Below are 14,931 nucleotides of genomic sequence, written 5' to 3'. Positions count from 1 at the left end.
TAGTATCAAAGACCAATTTAAATCCATGAGAAATAATATGCCACACTATGAGCTTAACAAATTAAGCTCGTTTCTTTGCTTAAGGACTAATTGTGACTGGTTCTTATTTTATCATATGATGGGTTCATTTGTATGTGTGAACCTTTAAATGAAATTCATCACAGTTCTAAAATAGACTCCTATAACAATAGAGAATAGACATCACTGAGGAGATGAAATTAGCTTTCTTTATTGAATTCCAGAACTGAAATATTACTGAAATGCAACAGCTAAAGATAATGACTTTCTAATGCCCTAAAGTTCAGCTTGTTCACTGTTAATTTGTGGCAGGCGACAGGGGTTTCATTTCATGCACCATGTACTGATCTTCCAAAAATAGCAAGGAGAATGAAAATAATTTCTAATGATAAGGCTCTTTCAGAAATTAAGATTTCTTTTTAAAAAATCCACTAAATGTTCACCAACATATAATAAAATTGGTATTTCTAAGATCATATGTAGCATCTCCACATTCCAAGAAAGGTTTTGGATTCTAGGGCTTCAGAGAGAAAAGCTACATACACAGCTGTATAAAATTTACTGCAGTTTAAATTGCAAGATGTCTGAATTGGTCCATTACCACAACTTTTATGGGATCAAAACTAGGATTTCATATTTTCCCCTAAAACAGGCGATCCCATTGTGACGTAGCACTCTATATGTTTATGGAAATATTCTTATAAGTGTAAATATAACATAACCGAAATATGCTTTATGCTAGATATCCCATGTAACATATCTTTGCAAAGGTTATGACCTACTGAATATATTTATCCTGTTTGTAGGCACGTATCATTTTCATATCTGAAGTTATGAACGTAGGTTCTATGCTTGTATTTGAAGTGTTTGCTGTAGGAAACACATAAGGGAGGTTTGGCCAATATACTGTGAAGGGACTATTCAAGTAATTGGGAGTATTTAACTAATAACGGACTTTGGGAGACACCAATCCACATCTGAGCTTTCCTGGGAACATTCAAACTAACATGTAAACAATGGCATCGGCCTGCAAAAAGCTGAATCATTCATGGACATGTGACTTGCCCATATGCCTACAAACTCCATCTTGTTGCTGTGATTTTGCACAGAAGAACAAAGGGATTTCCACCCACAAGAGAGAGAAAATATAGAAGGCCCTGGAAACCTCTCCATTTTGGTCTTCAGCTGGCTCAAGAGATGGTCTCTCCACCCCAAAGAGATGCTTAAAGAAACTGGAACAAAAGGACTGTAACTACTGGAGTGTGAGTGACTACTGGACCCAGGCTATGAACTACAACGTTCGTCTGAAAAAGATTGTACCTGAGATAACATCTAGGGTGAGAAGTTGGTATTTGTAACTAGATCGTTAGTGTATTAAGTTAGCCTTGCGTATTTTGATTTATTTTACTTAGTAACTTACCTTGTTTTGTCTGCTATTACTTGAAATTACTTAAATCCTACTTTTTATACTTAATGAAATCACTTTTGATTATTAATTAACCCAGAGCAATGATTAATACCTGGGGGAGTAAACAGCTGTGCATCTCTCTCTATCAGTGTTATAGAGGGTGGACAATTTATGAATTTACCCTGTATAAGCTTTATACAGAATAAAACGGATTTATTTGGGGTTTGGATCCCATTGGGAGCTGGATGTCTGGGTGCTGGAGACAGGAGCACTTGCTAAGCTGTTTTCAGTTAAGTCTGCAGCTTTGAGGGTGTGGTTCAGACCCTGGGTCTGGCAGAGAAAATGGGCTCACAGGTAGTCTCAGCACATCAGGTAACAGTCGCAAAGGGGTTTCTGTGACTGAACCCATCACATCCATTACTAAAAATATAATCAGTGATAAGCACAGGAAGGGTGGGGGAAGGTATGAGAGAGAGGATCTAGTTTCATTTATTTGTAAAGGATACAGATGTACTATTTCAGTCTCATTTGAAATAAACACAAACTAGATCCAATCCAATTTCCCCTGAAGCCAATGGCAACACTTCATGATACTTGATCTTCCTCCAAAGGTATGGAACATTTTAGGATACCTAGCTATAATCATACTTCCCATTACATGGAAGACAATTAGAATTATCTAAGACAAGCTATGGAATAACAAGACACTTCAGTAAGTGGGGTGGTTCCACCAAAAAATTCCACCTATGCATTTGTATATAACACTAAAACCTGAAGAGCTAGGCAGCGACAAAGCGGAAATGAAATGATGCTGCCTCAGCATGCAAAACAGGAATGACACTCTACAGAAACAGCAAATAGGCTTGGAGGCAATGGGCAAGAATCAGCAACGCTCTGTTAACTTAGCATCAGGCTGATAAAGCAATTTTGTAGAAGTTTTGCTTGTTTGGTAAGAACCCAGAATTGTGTCTCAGAAGACCAAAAAACCCTCAGCAGATTTCTAATGCTTTTTTTTTAAAAAAGTCCACTTTCTCTTAGGTAGATTTTTGGTGTGGTTCCTGACTATTTCACCTGCACTGTATATTTTTCAAAACCCCTTGTATCTTTGCACTCAATATCAGATGGAATCTCTTTTAGCCTAATCTTCCCAATTACAATTTCATTGTCTCAAAGTCTTAGGTTGGGGGCTGCTGAAGCAGCGCAGCGGAGTTGTAGTGAACAACATTAAGTCTCCCTCCACCCCTTAGTCAACTCTGGATGCATGGAGGAGAGCAGGGGGTACTTGCTTGATATTCTCCCTGGTGAACAAATGGGTTAGGAGAGGAGCAGGGAATGGGAAAAGCCTGCCTCTGCCTCCTCCAAACACCAGCCCGGGTGCATGGGGAACAAGTAAGCTGCTCCAGAAAAAGTGGTGAATTAACTTAGTACCCTCCCCGAGTAGGGAGCAGAAAAGGGATTGTGACTCATCAAGTTACGATTCATTCTCTGGTCTGCTCATGGAGTGGTGAAGCTACAGCCTTCCCCTTACTCAGGGCAGACTGTAACATTACCAAGAAGCTGGATAGGAGTCAACAGTGTGCCCTTGTTGCCACAAAGGCTAACAGCATATTGGGCTGCATTAATAGGAGCATTCCCAGCAGATTGAGGGAAGTAACTATTCCCCTCTAGTCGGCACTGGTGAGGCCACATCTGGAGTACTGCGTCTAGTTTTGGGACCTCCACTACAGAAAGGATGTGGACAAATTGAGGAGAATCCAGCAGAGGGCAACGAAAATTATTAGGGGTCTGGGGCACATGACTTATGAGGAGAGGCTGAGGGAACTGGGATTATTTAGTGTGCAGAAGAGAAGAGTGAGGGGGGATTTGATAACAGCCTTCAACTACCTAAAAGGGGGTTCCAAAGAGGATGGAGCTAGACTGTTCTCAGTGGTGGCAGATGACAGAACAAGAAGCAATGGTCTCAAGTTACAGTGGGGGAGGTCTAGGTTGGATATTAGGAAAAACTATTTCACTAGGAGGCTGGCGAAGCACTGGAATGGGATACCTAAGAAGTGGTGACATCTCCATCCTTAGAGGTTTTTAAGGCTCGGCTTGACAAAGCCCTGGCTGGGATGATTTAGTTGGGTTTTGCCCTGCTTTGAGAAGGGGGTTGGATTAGATGACCTCCTGAGCTTTTTTCCAACCCTCATGTTCTATGATTCTATGAACACAATTCATGGGCAAGTAAGAGGAATGAGCCCACGAATGCTGGGCAGGAAGCTCATTGTTTGTTGATGAGAGCAGTAAGAGAAAGTTAGGAAAAGGGGCTCTGTAACAGTCTATACAATTACGTTCACCACTTTACAGCATTATGACAAATTCTGTACAAAGCATACCTTGTGAGGTATTATTTGGAAGCTCATAATCTGTTGAACATTATTGTCCTGAAAAAGTGTGTGTACCAACATTGTACGTGAAGTTATAAGATTTTACTGTATAACATTCCTGTAACATATTCCAAGTTAGAGAAGCAGGCCCAAACCAGTTTTCAGAGACAAAGACACACTGATATCCCAGCAAGGTGTTAATGGACTATCACCTGCTTAAGCGGCCATTCTCTAGCAGAGAAGGCATGCACAAAAAATTTGCATTTCATCTGAAGGACGGTTCAAACCTCAAGTCCACAAGAGACTGTTTGTCACTATGACTCAGCAAGATTGCATTATAAAGAGGGGAGAAAAATGCTTGACCTCACTCTCCTCTTTCATCTCTGCTCATGACATCAATGACTCTTAAGGAACTAAACTGGGGGTGTGGGCTGCCAGCCGACTACAAAACTTATGCTGAGAGAAACCTTTTTGCTTTTAAGTTCACTTAGCTTATTCAGTTTATTTTCTTTGTAACCAATCCTGACCTTTACGCCTTATTACTTGTAGTCACTTAAAATCTTTCTTTTCTTTCTGAAGTTTATTAACTTGTTGCACTGTTTTAGTTAACCAATGTGTATGGATTAAAGAGTGTGGGAAACTCTATTTGGAATAACAAAGCTGGTTCACATCATTTTCCACTGATGAAAAGAGGACTTCATATGAGCTCGTTTTGTCCACTAGTGTGCTGGGCCATACAAGAGGCACATATCTGGGGGAAAGTCTGGGACTAGAGAATCTGCTGGTGTTCTTCTGCAGTGTAATTCATGAGTGGCTAGCTAGTAGTACTCAATACAATATAGCTGAGAGCAAGTTACACGCTGGAAGCTGTGTATTAACAGGTCAGGAGTGGCAGTTCACCAATCAAGCAGTGTAAATGCCATCCCAGGTTGGAGAACTGAGGAGACACAGCTATTCAGCAATGCTGACTGTACCCTGGGTATGTCACCAGCTCCTACAGTGGAGAGAAGTGAGAGCCAAATTTCCTCAGGTGCTCTCTCGGGTGAGGCCCTTGGCAGTGAAAACAAAGGTTCTAAGTTTCAGAGTGGTAGCCATGTTAATCTGTATCAGCAAAAACAATGAGGAGTCCTTGTGGCACCTTAGAAGGGTTCTAAGGTTCACTATACCACAGCAAGTGTAAAGAAGCGACAGGGACTCAGAGAAATTCATCAAAATGGAAAAAAAAACCCCCAGAATACTTTTTAAAAACATCCTTTAAAAATTCAGCTGATTTGGTAACTTAATTTTGGCTTTGTACCTTAACAATAGCTGGTGGGATGGGGGTGAGGTAAGAATCAGATGCTTCTGTCTTGCTTCACAGCAAATTACTGTCAAACAGTTCCCAGAGAAATGACGAGAGCATCATAATTCTTGGGGCAACTCTGAGTGAATGCTTGTCTTGATGGCATCTCACTGTGAAGCAAGATCTGTAAGTAGACTGCAGCAGCTTTCATGAAAATAGATGCTTGGCCATGTCTTCACTCACATTGGGTGTCTGCAGTTATCTTTTGGCTAAGTGAGAAGTTAGCCTAGAAGTATATGTCACTGTGGGAGGGAGAATGGGGAGGCGGGGATTCAGAATTTACAGCATGGAGTCCCATTTGAACAATTTATATGAAAGAGGAACCTGAGCTTCCAGGAACCCTGCAAAGATGAAAATAACAACTGATCAAGTGGAAGCAACGGTAGGACATGAAGGTGACGGGAGGAATCTTTAATTAAAATGGGAAAAAACAGAAGGTCAGACACAAAAAAACTGGGAACAGTATGTTTTCTGAATAGACTATTTCTTTCTTGCCTAAAAATAGTGAATATATCGCAAATGTTCCCAGGCAGAGCTGAGGAATAGTTTTTGTTCCCTTTCTCTGAGGGCCAAATTCAACACCCATTGAAGTGAACAGGAGTCTTTTCTCTGACAGGTTTTATATCAGCCCCAAGCTCAGTGTGGAGTGGACATTGCTTTGGTAATAGACATATAGGACACATATATTCAAGGAAAACGTCACATGAACGTAGGCTGCATTAAATGGTTGTCTTACTTGACCCTACAACAATTTGGTATGTTCACAAAACAGCATTGTTTGGCACATCCACCCCAGCCTGCCCTACAACTGTGATTACACCAATGCATTCTGGGATTCTTAAAGCATCTATCCCATGATTAGGGCCCTACCAAACTCATTGCCATGAAAAACACATCACAGACCGAGAAATCTGGTCTTTTATGTGCTTTTACCCTATACTATACAGATTTCACAGGGAAACCAGCATTTCTGAAATTGGGGATCCTGACCCAAAAGGGAGTGGCGGGGGAGTCACAAGATTATTTTAGGGAGGATGCAGCATTGCCACCTTTACTTCTGGGCTGACTTCAGAGCTGGGCGGCTAGAGAGTAGTGGCTGTTGGCTGAGCACTCAGCTCTGAAGGCAGTGCCCCGCCAACAACAGTGCAGAAGTAAGGGTGGCAATACCATGCCATGCCACCCTTACTTCTGCACTGCTGCCTTCAGAACTGGGAAGCCAGACAGTGGTGGCTGCTGACCGAGGGCCCAGCTCTGAAGTAAAGGTGGCAATACCATACCCGCTACCAGCCACTGCTCTGCAGCTGCTCAGCTCTGAAGGCAGTGCTGCCACCAGCAACAGCGCAGAAGTAAGGGTAGCAGTACCACAACCCTCCCTACAATAACCTTGCAACCCTCCCCCCACCCTCCCGCAACTCTATTTAAATAGCTGAAATCATGAAATTTACTATTTTAAAAATCCTATGACTGTGAAATTGACCAAAATGGACTGTGAATTTGGTAGGGCCCCATTTATGATGCCCAAAACTGCTTATGGGAGCAGGAGCTTTTTTGTTACTTCCAACCATGAACTACTATGTTGTGGCACATATTCAGGGGGATTGGATGAACAAGTGCACCTGCAGCCCTTGTGGCTTCCCCCTCTAGTGCAAAGAAACAACTGGAGACTGCACCATTTCCAGCACCCAACCAATGCTTGTAAAACATGCTTGGGATGGCAGTTCTATGCAGATGCAAGGTGTGCTATCCTTACTGCATGCTCAAGGGAATCCATACAATGGTTTGATGAGGTGACTTTTCATGCAGTGAAGACAGACCCTTCTTATTTCAAGCACAATAGCTTGGACTAACTCCTAGGTCTTATTCAAGGTTACACTGCAGTGATTAAAATATTAAGTCAGATATTTTTCCAGGGAGGTGCAAAGGCTCTAACACACTTTTTAAAAGAATGTTTGCTTTTATTTAACAATTTCACTTAGTACAGTTAAGCTGTTAGTGTAAAGAGGGAATAATTTTGCTCAAACCCTCATAATTATCATCAGAACAATTAATCAATCCCATAAAATACTGTCTGCCTGTTGTGAAAGACAAATAAAGGAAACAAAAAAGCAGGCAAACATTAAACCGAGCGGGTGTCTAAAGAAGATAAGCAAAATACAATTGGGACAGCACGACTTACGTGAAGGTAAGTAGTGTCTGTCTAACTTGTCTGAATTCTTAGAAAGAGTTAACAAGACAGTAGGTAAATGAGAGCCACTAGACATAATCTAGAATTTCAAAAGGCTTCTAATAAGATCCCTCTCAAGAGGCTGTTAAGAAATCTTCGTTTTATTACAGGGTGAGGGGAAATGTCCTCCCGACATCTATGTCTTAACATCATATGGATTAGAAACAGATTAAAATATAGGAAACAAAGTGTAGAAATAAATAGACCCAGTTCTCTGCACAGAAAGAGGTTAATAGCGGGATGCTCCACAGGATCAGTGTTGGACCAGAGCTGCTCATGAATATCTTTAAGGATTCTGTGGCCTGTCTTTTTCTGGTGTTCCCTGCTTCCAAGATGCTGGATAAAGCCACAAGTTGTCTTTTTAGATTGAGAGCCTTAATAGCCATAGTTAGATTATCCAGAAGAAATTCTAAGATGTGTGGGACTTTGGCTGAGTTTAGGGACACCCCAAGCTCTCTGCACCACTATTTAAACCTGACCCATGAATCTAGCTGATTAGCTGAACATCCTGAAACTTCCCTTGTCCAAAACAAATGAGGCCTGTTGCAAACAGACTGTTCCACTTTACTGTTTGGGATGATGGGGAATGGGACTGCACTGCACCATTGAAGGTAGGAGATCCACGGTCAGGAAAAAAGGCTGTCCCGCAATACCAAGTTATAGTCTGTGTTCTATATAATAGTACATTTAGGTACATTATGGGACTATCATGTCGTCTTCTAAAGCATCCAGAATACATCAATGTCAAAGACAAGACATCAAATGAGACAGACCATTGGGCTGTTCTGATATCGCAATTCCTATGTTTCTACCTTTTTAACAAGGGATCAGAAGCTAACTGAGACTCACTTGTGATACTGTGGTTAAACATCAAATTAAACCAGTATCCGGAAGCTCAAAGAGGGAAAATATTATTATTATTAAGCTCCTTTCACAGTCACTGCAGGTCTGCAAAAGGAAACCCTAACTCCTTTCACAAGCTTAAACCATGACTTCTGAGATCATTGCAAAGTTAGCCTCAAATAGAAGCCATGCTCTTCTGATAAGAGGCATTAACTTATGCATCTCTAGAGACCCCATATGGAGGCAGAGAAAATAACAGCCTCCCCCAAACAGTGGAAGCTATTTGTAAAAGAGCTGCTGTGTCCTGTTTCACTGCATTTTGTTCAAACAATGGACACTTTCAGGAAGAGGAGAATGAACAGTTAAATCCTCAAGATTGGTTTTATCCCCTGCTTCTTTTTTTTTTTTCTATTGTGACATTTTCTCAGCAAAGAAAGGAAAATTGAACTCAGTGCTCAGTCTTCTTCCTATTATTATTATTGATATTGTAGTAGCTCCTAAAGGCAAGGGGAATACAGTGAATGGTATGCCCTATGGAAGCCCAACAGGACGTTTTGGTGGCTTCACTCAACCCTGTAGTTGCCCAAGAGATGTGGGTCACTCCCACTGAGTCCGATGCTGCAAGGTGCTGAGCACTTTCTGCGCAAATGGCCTCAGCTCCCATGGAAGCTCAGTGGGAGACAGGACTCTCTACACCTCTCTGAAGGTGCTATGCACTTCACAGGATTCGTCACGGTCTCTCTCTCTTTCAATCCCTCCAGCTATCCTTTGGTGTTCTGTAAACCTATCTCCTCTCCCTTCTTTGAGCTCCTGCCTCTCCACTTCAAGGCCAGGTTTAGTCAGCCCTGTAACCTCTCTAGAGGATATGTCCTATCTTTAATAGTGATAGGTATTATTTCCTGTATTGCTCCTCCCCGCATGATACAGACATGTGTAATCACAGTAAATGGGGGAGGGGGAAGGAGAAACACCTTGGGCTCGATTCCCTACTCCATTCTACCTGTCTTACAGCAGCATCACACCCTGGATTCCAGTGGAGTTGCAGCACAACAGAGAGGAAAATCAGGCTCCCTATTTCCTTTTTTGGGATTACTTTTTAAACATTTAGGTGTACGATCTATGAGCTGCTAAATGCTGTCCTCTCAAACACAACTCTGCCTCTGGAGTGGGCAACAGTTTTCAGTGCTTTCTAAACAAAGAGTGGGAGGCAGAAACCATTACTAAGTTTATCACAAAAACAAATTAGACTTGCACAGGTTGATCTGAGAAAGGAATGGTCTGAAGAACTTTCCGACCGGACGGACTCATTCATTAGTAAGAAAAGGAAAGATACTGAACAGTGTGTGTTACACTGCAGGATATTATTGAGGTAAATAACTTTGTATATTTGAGAGGAAGAATAGTTCACTGGCTAAGGCACTAGACAAGAACTTGGGAAACCCTGCTCCAGCACAGATTTCCTATGTGACTCAGGCAAATCACAGAGCCCCCCATGCACCAGCTCCCCATCTGTACAATGGAGATAAAGCACAAAGGGGTGTTGTGTGGATAAATGCACTGAAGATTTTTAAGCGCTCAGATACTGTGGTGATGGGAGGGAGGGAATGCAATAAGAACCTAAGATAGACAGATTTCAAAAAACAAGATTAGCCATTTATATGAATGGAAATAACATTCTGCAGTTGCGCTAGCTAGGATAAATGTTAGAAGGGTGCTCAATCCTCATGTGCGTATAAGTTGTTCATCAGGTAGAGGTCAGAATGAAATATCCCCCCATGGCTTAGTACAAACATAAATTATGCACGTGCATTATGATGTTTTTCCTTCTTTTACAGTATGTAGTAGTGGCCCGGCTCAGAGAGAGAACAGTGGACCAGAGACTGCTAGTCTGTTTCTTTATATTTAACATGTTTATTATGGTAGTTCCTAAGCTTCAGGGCAATTCTCTTTTAAAAGTATGATGTTGGAGATGAATAAAGGAAAGATAGAACAATGATTATATTTTTTTTTTCATTATGGATGCAAAGCAAACTGGAATAACAAGTCAGAACCAAGAAGAACAGGGAATGACACTCAGGCTGAAATCAGGAATAAATCCTGTTCAATCATACAATATTCAGGTGGAGCAAATGTATTAAAAGATGTAAATGGACATGCCAGTGAATGTTAGAGAAACAAGGTGAGTGAGGTAGTAGCTTTTATTGGACCAATGTCTGTTGGTGAGAAAGACAACTTTTCAAGCCACACAGCGCTCTTCTTCAGGTCTGGGAAATCTGTTCCACCTTGCATTTTGCTGGGATGCTGAGAGTACCTTTCCCACGCATGAAGAAGAGCTGTGTGGGGCTTGAACGCTTGTCTCTCACCAACAGAAATAAAAGATATTAACTCACCCACCTTGTCTCTCTAAAATCCTGGAACTGATGCAGCTACAACTGCACTGCATATCCCAGTGAATGTGCTAGATAAACGTGAAAGGATAAAGAGAACAAAAGATGAGTACAAAACGCATGCTGTAATGTTGGGCTCAGACAAAGAAATGCTAAAATAGCGAAGTGCATACTACTGCAGCTTATATTAACATATTAAATGCAGATGAGGGTCTCAACATACAAACAATGTGTATTACCGAAGTTTAAACAGTTAGGTACCAGAAGGAAAGGCTGTCAAATAATGCAGTAATTTATGGGCCATTGAGATCGTTTTACTAGCCCTTAAATATACACTTTGGCTACCTTCATCAGAGAAGTGTGTCAATGGTCTATCATGAAAAGACATTACAATTTTGGGCTGTACAGGAACAGAACTTTCTGACAGGCTGTTCCCAATGCCTACGTCTAAATGTTGAGCATCTATTAAAAAAAATAAATTGGGCAGGACTGGATTGGTTATGGGACTGATAAGAGGATACAAAGCCTCTCTCCTCTAGCCAACTATTTCCAGTGCAGGGACTTAACATAAAATATACTGAAGGCCTCAGCCCATTTTCTAATGGACAGATGCCCACATTGCTAAAAACACTTTAGATTAGAATAATATAGAAACTACTGCCTCAATAACAAGCCAAAAACTGAATAGGCATGAAGATAAACTACAGCTAGAGGAAAAGGGGGGATCTCCAAAACAGGGCTGCGCAAAATAAGGGAGCATGCACTGATCCTATTCATGTTATACTCACAGCTGGTCCGAGAGACATGTGAGGCATCCACCGTTAGCGGACACTTTGGAAAACATTGGCCTAAGCGACCAGCCCAAAGCCAAAGAGGAAGTCAGTGTCAGAGCTTTGATTAGAACTCCTAGGAATTCCTGGCTCTCAGTTCTGTGCTCAGATTGCATGACTATGCCTCTCTCCCTCTGTCTATCCACAGCAGCACAACCACAGGCTAACAATCAGGTTACAGTTTCACACCTCCAGGGCCTGATTATCCACATTCAATCTCCATTTGTGCAGGTGCATTTTTGCAGGTGCACATACTTGCATTCTTTGTGTACTAGTACCTGAATGAGCAAGTGACAGCACAGATCACCTACATGTGTAGTCATTAGTTCATAAAATGTGCCTGTACAGGAACAAGGCCCCACTGAAAATTAGACCTTTACCGTCCACTGTTATACAAACTTAGTGGTCTCATTGGGAATTAAATAGCACCGCATATGTATGTGGTGACTAACAATGGCTAGAATACATGCAATGTCCCTCTCCCAAAGAATACAATATAGCAACGGGAGTACTGCATAGTGGAGTTGTGTGTGAGTGTTTGTGCATGAAAGTACTGCAAAACATGTAAGTATTTAGGAATGATAGGAAGGAAGATGGGGTTGGCACTTAGCCAATGTTTGTTGTGACGCTGTTCCAAGTACAGAAGGCACAAAGTAGAGAGTGGGTATGGATGCTCTCATACCACGGCAATAAGTGCAGTACAAGAACTGAATTACAAAGAAGAACAGAAAAAGAGGTGTGGAGAGGGAACTGAGCTAGGAGCAGGAAAACATGGATTCTATTCCCAGCCTTGCCAATGACCAGCTGTGTGATCCTGGCAAGTCCCTTCACCTCTCTGTGCCTCCATTTCTCTTCCCACCCTTTGCATGTCTTGTTTGTTTTGGATGTAAGCTCTTTAGAGCAGGGACTGTCTCTAGCTATGTGTCTGTACAGTGTTTACCCCAAAAGGGTCTCTGCGAGCTACTGTAATAAACGCAGTAATAATAGGAGAGAGGCACTAATAGGGAATGGTACAGGAAGAATTGAGGTAGAGAAATACAAAGGAGTAATGATATGAGAGTTTTGAAGGTGCTAATAAAACTGAGGATGGGCAATGGAGAATTGAGCGCTAGTAGTTTAAAACAGTCAGTTTCATGGAAGATTTTATTTTATGGTGAAGTCCTAGCCCAACTGAAGTCAATGGCAATGATTTCAATGGGGCCAGAATTTCACCCCTTTAGGTATCGCACTATTGTTACAGGTTAACATGCAAGACATCTGACACAAAAGAGTGAGAAAAAATGTTATTTAAAACACTGAACCTTTTATTAAGATCTACTCAGATCTTATTTTCATGTCCATTGAGTATAATCAAAATATAAAAAGAAATATTAAGCATACCTCAGCTCCTAAACTGAGAGAGGTTATTTCATCCTCAAAAGCAGAATGAGTATCAATATGAGGAGGAATACCTACAACACAAAAAACAGAGAATAAATAAATAGTCCCTGCAGTTATAATGTAATACCATCACTTTTAATGTAACCTTCTCCCAAGTCCCATTTTCACAGCTGTCCATGTGTAAACCACAACACAGTAACCTTGTGCATTTTTATGCCTACTATGTGTAATGCAGTACTACAGCAGACCAAAAAATAGAATTTCCTTCCCCTCCCATAGGAAATTCTGATATTTCAACAATTGTTTTCATCCCAAATCAACATCTGTTTTCAAAATGCCCTGCAGTAGCTCAGCCACAGGGAGACTCCAATGTATCACGGGAGACATAGTCTGGCCAGAGAGCAAGGCCCACGGGGAGAATGGGGACATGAAGGACTTGGAAATACAACTTCCATGAGGCACTACAGCTGCTCTGGAAGGCACACAGACTAATGTCGACCTGACCCCAAATTAAACATTTCACTTAGATTCTCCTGATCAAAACTTCTGTCAAAATTGATCTCTTCCTGCAGAAAGTTTTGATTTTTACAATATCCCATTTTCCAACAAGAAAAGGTTTTGTTCTAATTGTTTTGGCCAGTCCTATACACAGTACCAAAATCAGAAGCCAGATTTTGCCCCCAGATGCAAATGTATTGACTTCCATTAGTTTCAAGAGGAGCAATGTACTTAATCACATACAGAACTACATAGGTTAAGCTTCTTACAGCAAGTTTGCTATGTTACAACATGAATTGTAGAAATTCTGCCCTCAGAAATGTATTGAGGTCAGCCTGATAAAACACATGTGCATCTATTATTTCTTTGTAGCAGCAGTCAAACACTCAAATCAGGATCTTATGGTGCCAGGAGCTGCACAGACACATACTAAGAGACAATGGCCTAAATTTTTGAAAGTGAATAGAGATTTCAGGTGCCTGAATTTTTGGATCTTCAACTTGAAATACCTTATAGAGGCCTGATTTTCTCAAAGTGACCTCAAAAAAATGAAGCCCATTTAAAGGTAGCCACCAAAAACTGAGGTTCCCAAAATCACTAATCCTTTTTGAAAACGGAAGTCAGTGTCCCTGCCTTGAAAAGTTTAGGAGGTAGGGATAGAATTTGACTCAGTACAGATACTGGATAGTATTTATATGAATGCACTGGATTGCACATACTGTACGCTAATTAATGTCCTAAATGATTAGTGCTTAAGAAAGGTTTTATACATATCCTGTATTTGTGGAAGAAAGTTACAATTCATACTAATTAATTCAGATAACCAAGCCAGCAGCACATAACCATACCAATTTAACTGGTTGTCAGATACGTGAACAAACGAGGTCAGATGTCTAGACCCTAAGATGGCAGATACTAAGCACACTGTCAGAGAATAATTCTGGAAGAGAAGTGTTTGTCCTTCATGCATAAGGACAAACCAGATATATTCCAGAGAAGGGAAAGCCAAAGCCAGGTACCTTGCCTTGATGACTGAACTCAGCAAAAAGCACAGCATATGCTTTACCCTGTGGATGCCTGAGTGGAAGTAACTACCTCTTCTATCCTACTGAGTCTGGAAGAGATTGTTGGAGCAGCACTCCCTTCCTCCAATACAGGGATACAGTTTGCATCACCCTGAAGATGCTCTCACATGTACTTATAGAAAGGGGCTTCTTGTTGCTGGGAGAACATGGCAGGAAAGGTTGAGGTTTGGCCAGCCCGTTGAAACTCCTGCAATTATACTTGGACCAGGTGGTTTTCTTGAATCTTTGTCCAGGAAGCGAGTTAAAAATGTGTTTGGTTGATCCTGTTGTACACGGACTGTTTCTCTCTCCAGGTTACCAACTCTTTTATTACACAATCAGCTTTCATGGCCTGGTCTAAGACGCTTGGGCCAGATTCTAATCTCAGTTACCCTGGTATTCTCTAAATGTGAGTTCCCAAGTTAGGAACACTGCATCCAGACACCGCCCTCAATTCATGAAAGCATCCCTGTCGAACTTAGCAGATGCAGAAGTGCTGGCTCCGAATCACAGCCATTGTAGCTGGTTTTCTCTTTTCAATCCTAGATAAAATATTGAGTTTGATTTTTTT

General features: G+C 41.3%; 1 protein-coding gene across 5 annotated transcripts in view; it reads right to left on the bottom strand.

Moving 5' to 3' along the window:
* Positions 1-14,931, bottom strand: part of ALKBH8 (alkB homolog 8, tRNA methyltransferase) — a 92,584-nt gene that overhangs the window by 54,501 nt on the left and 23,152 nt on the right. For all 5 annotated transcript variants that reach the window (XM_032790713.2, XM_032790711.2, XM_075061696.1 and 2 more), the window contains one exon: positions 12,799-12,869. In XM_032790713.2, the coding sequence (XP_032646604.1) occupies positions 12,799-12,869 (71 nt within the window). The remainder of the gene's footprint in view (positions 1-12,798; positions 12,870-14,931) is intronic.

This window comes from Chelonoidis abingdonii, chromosome 1 (genome assembly GCF_003597395.2).
Source record: "Chelonoidis abingdonii isolate Lonesome George chromosome 1, CheloAbing_2.0, whole genome shotgun sequence".
In the NCBI taxonomy this organism is placed as follows: Eukaryota; Metazoa; Chordata; order Testudines; family Testudinidae; genus Chelonoidis; species Chelonoidis abingdonii.
Note: the sequence above shows the minus strand (reverse complement) of the source record. Positions and strands in the feature narration are given on the sequence as shown.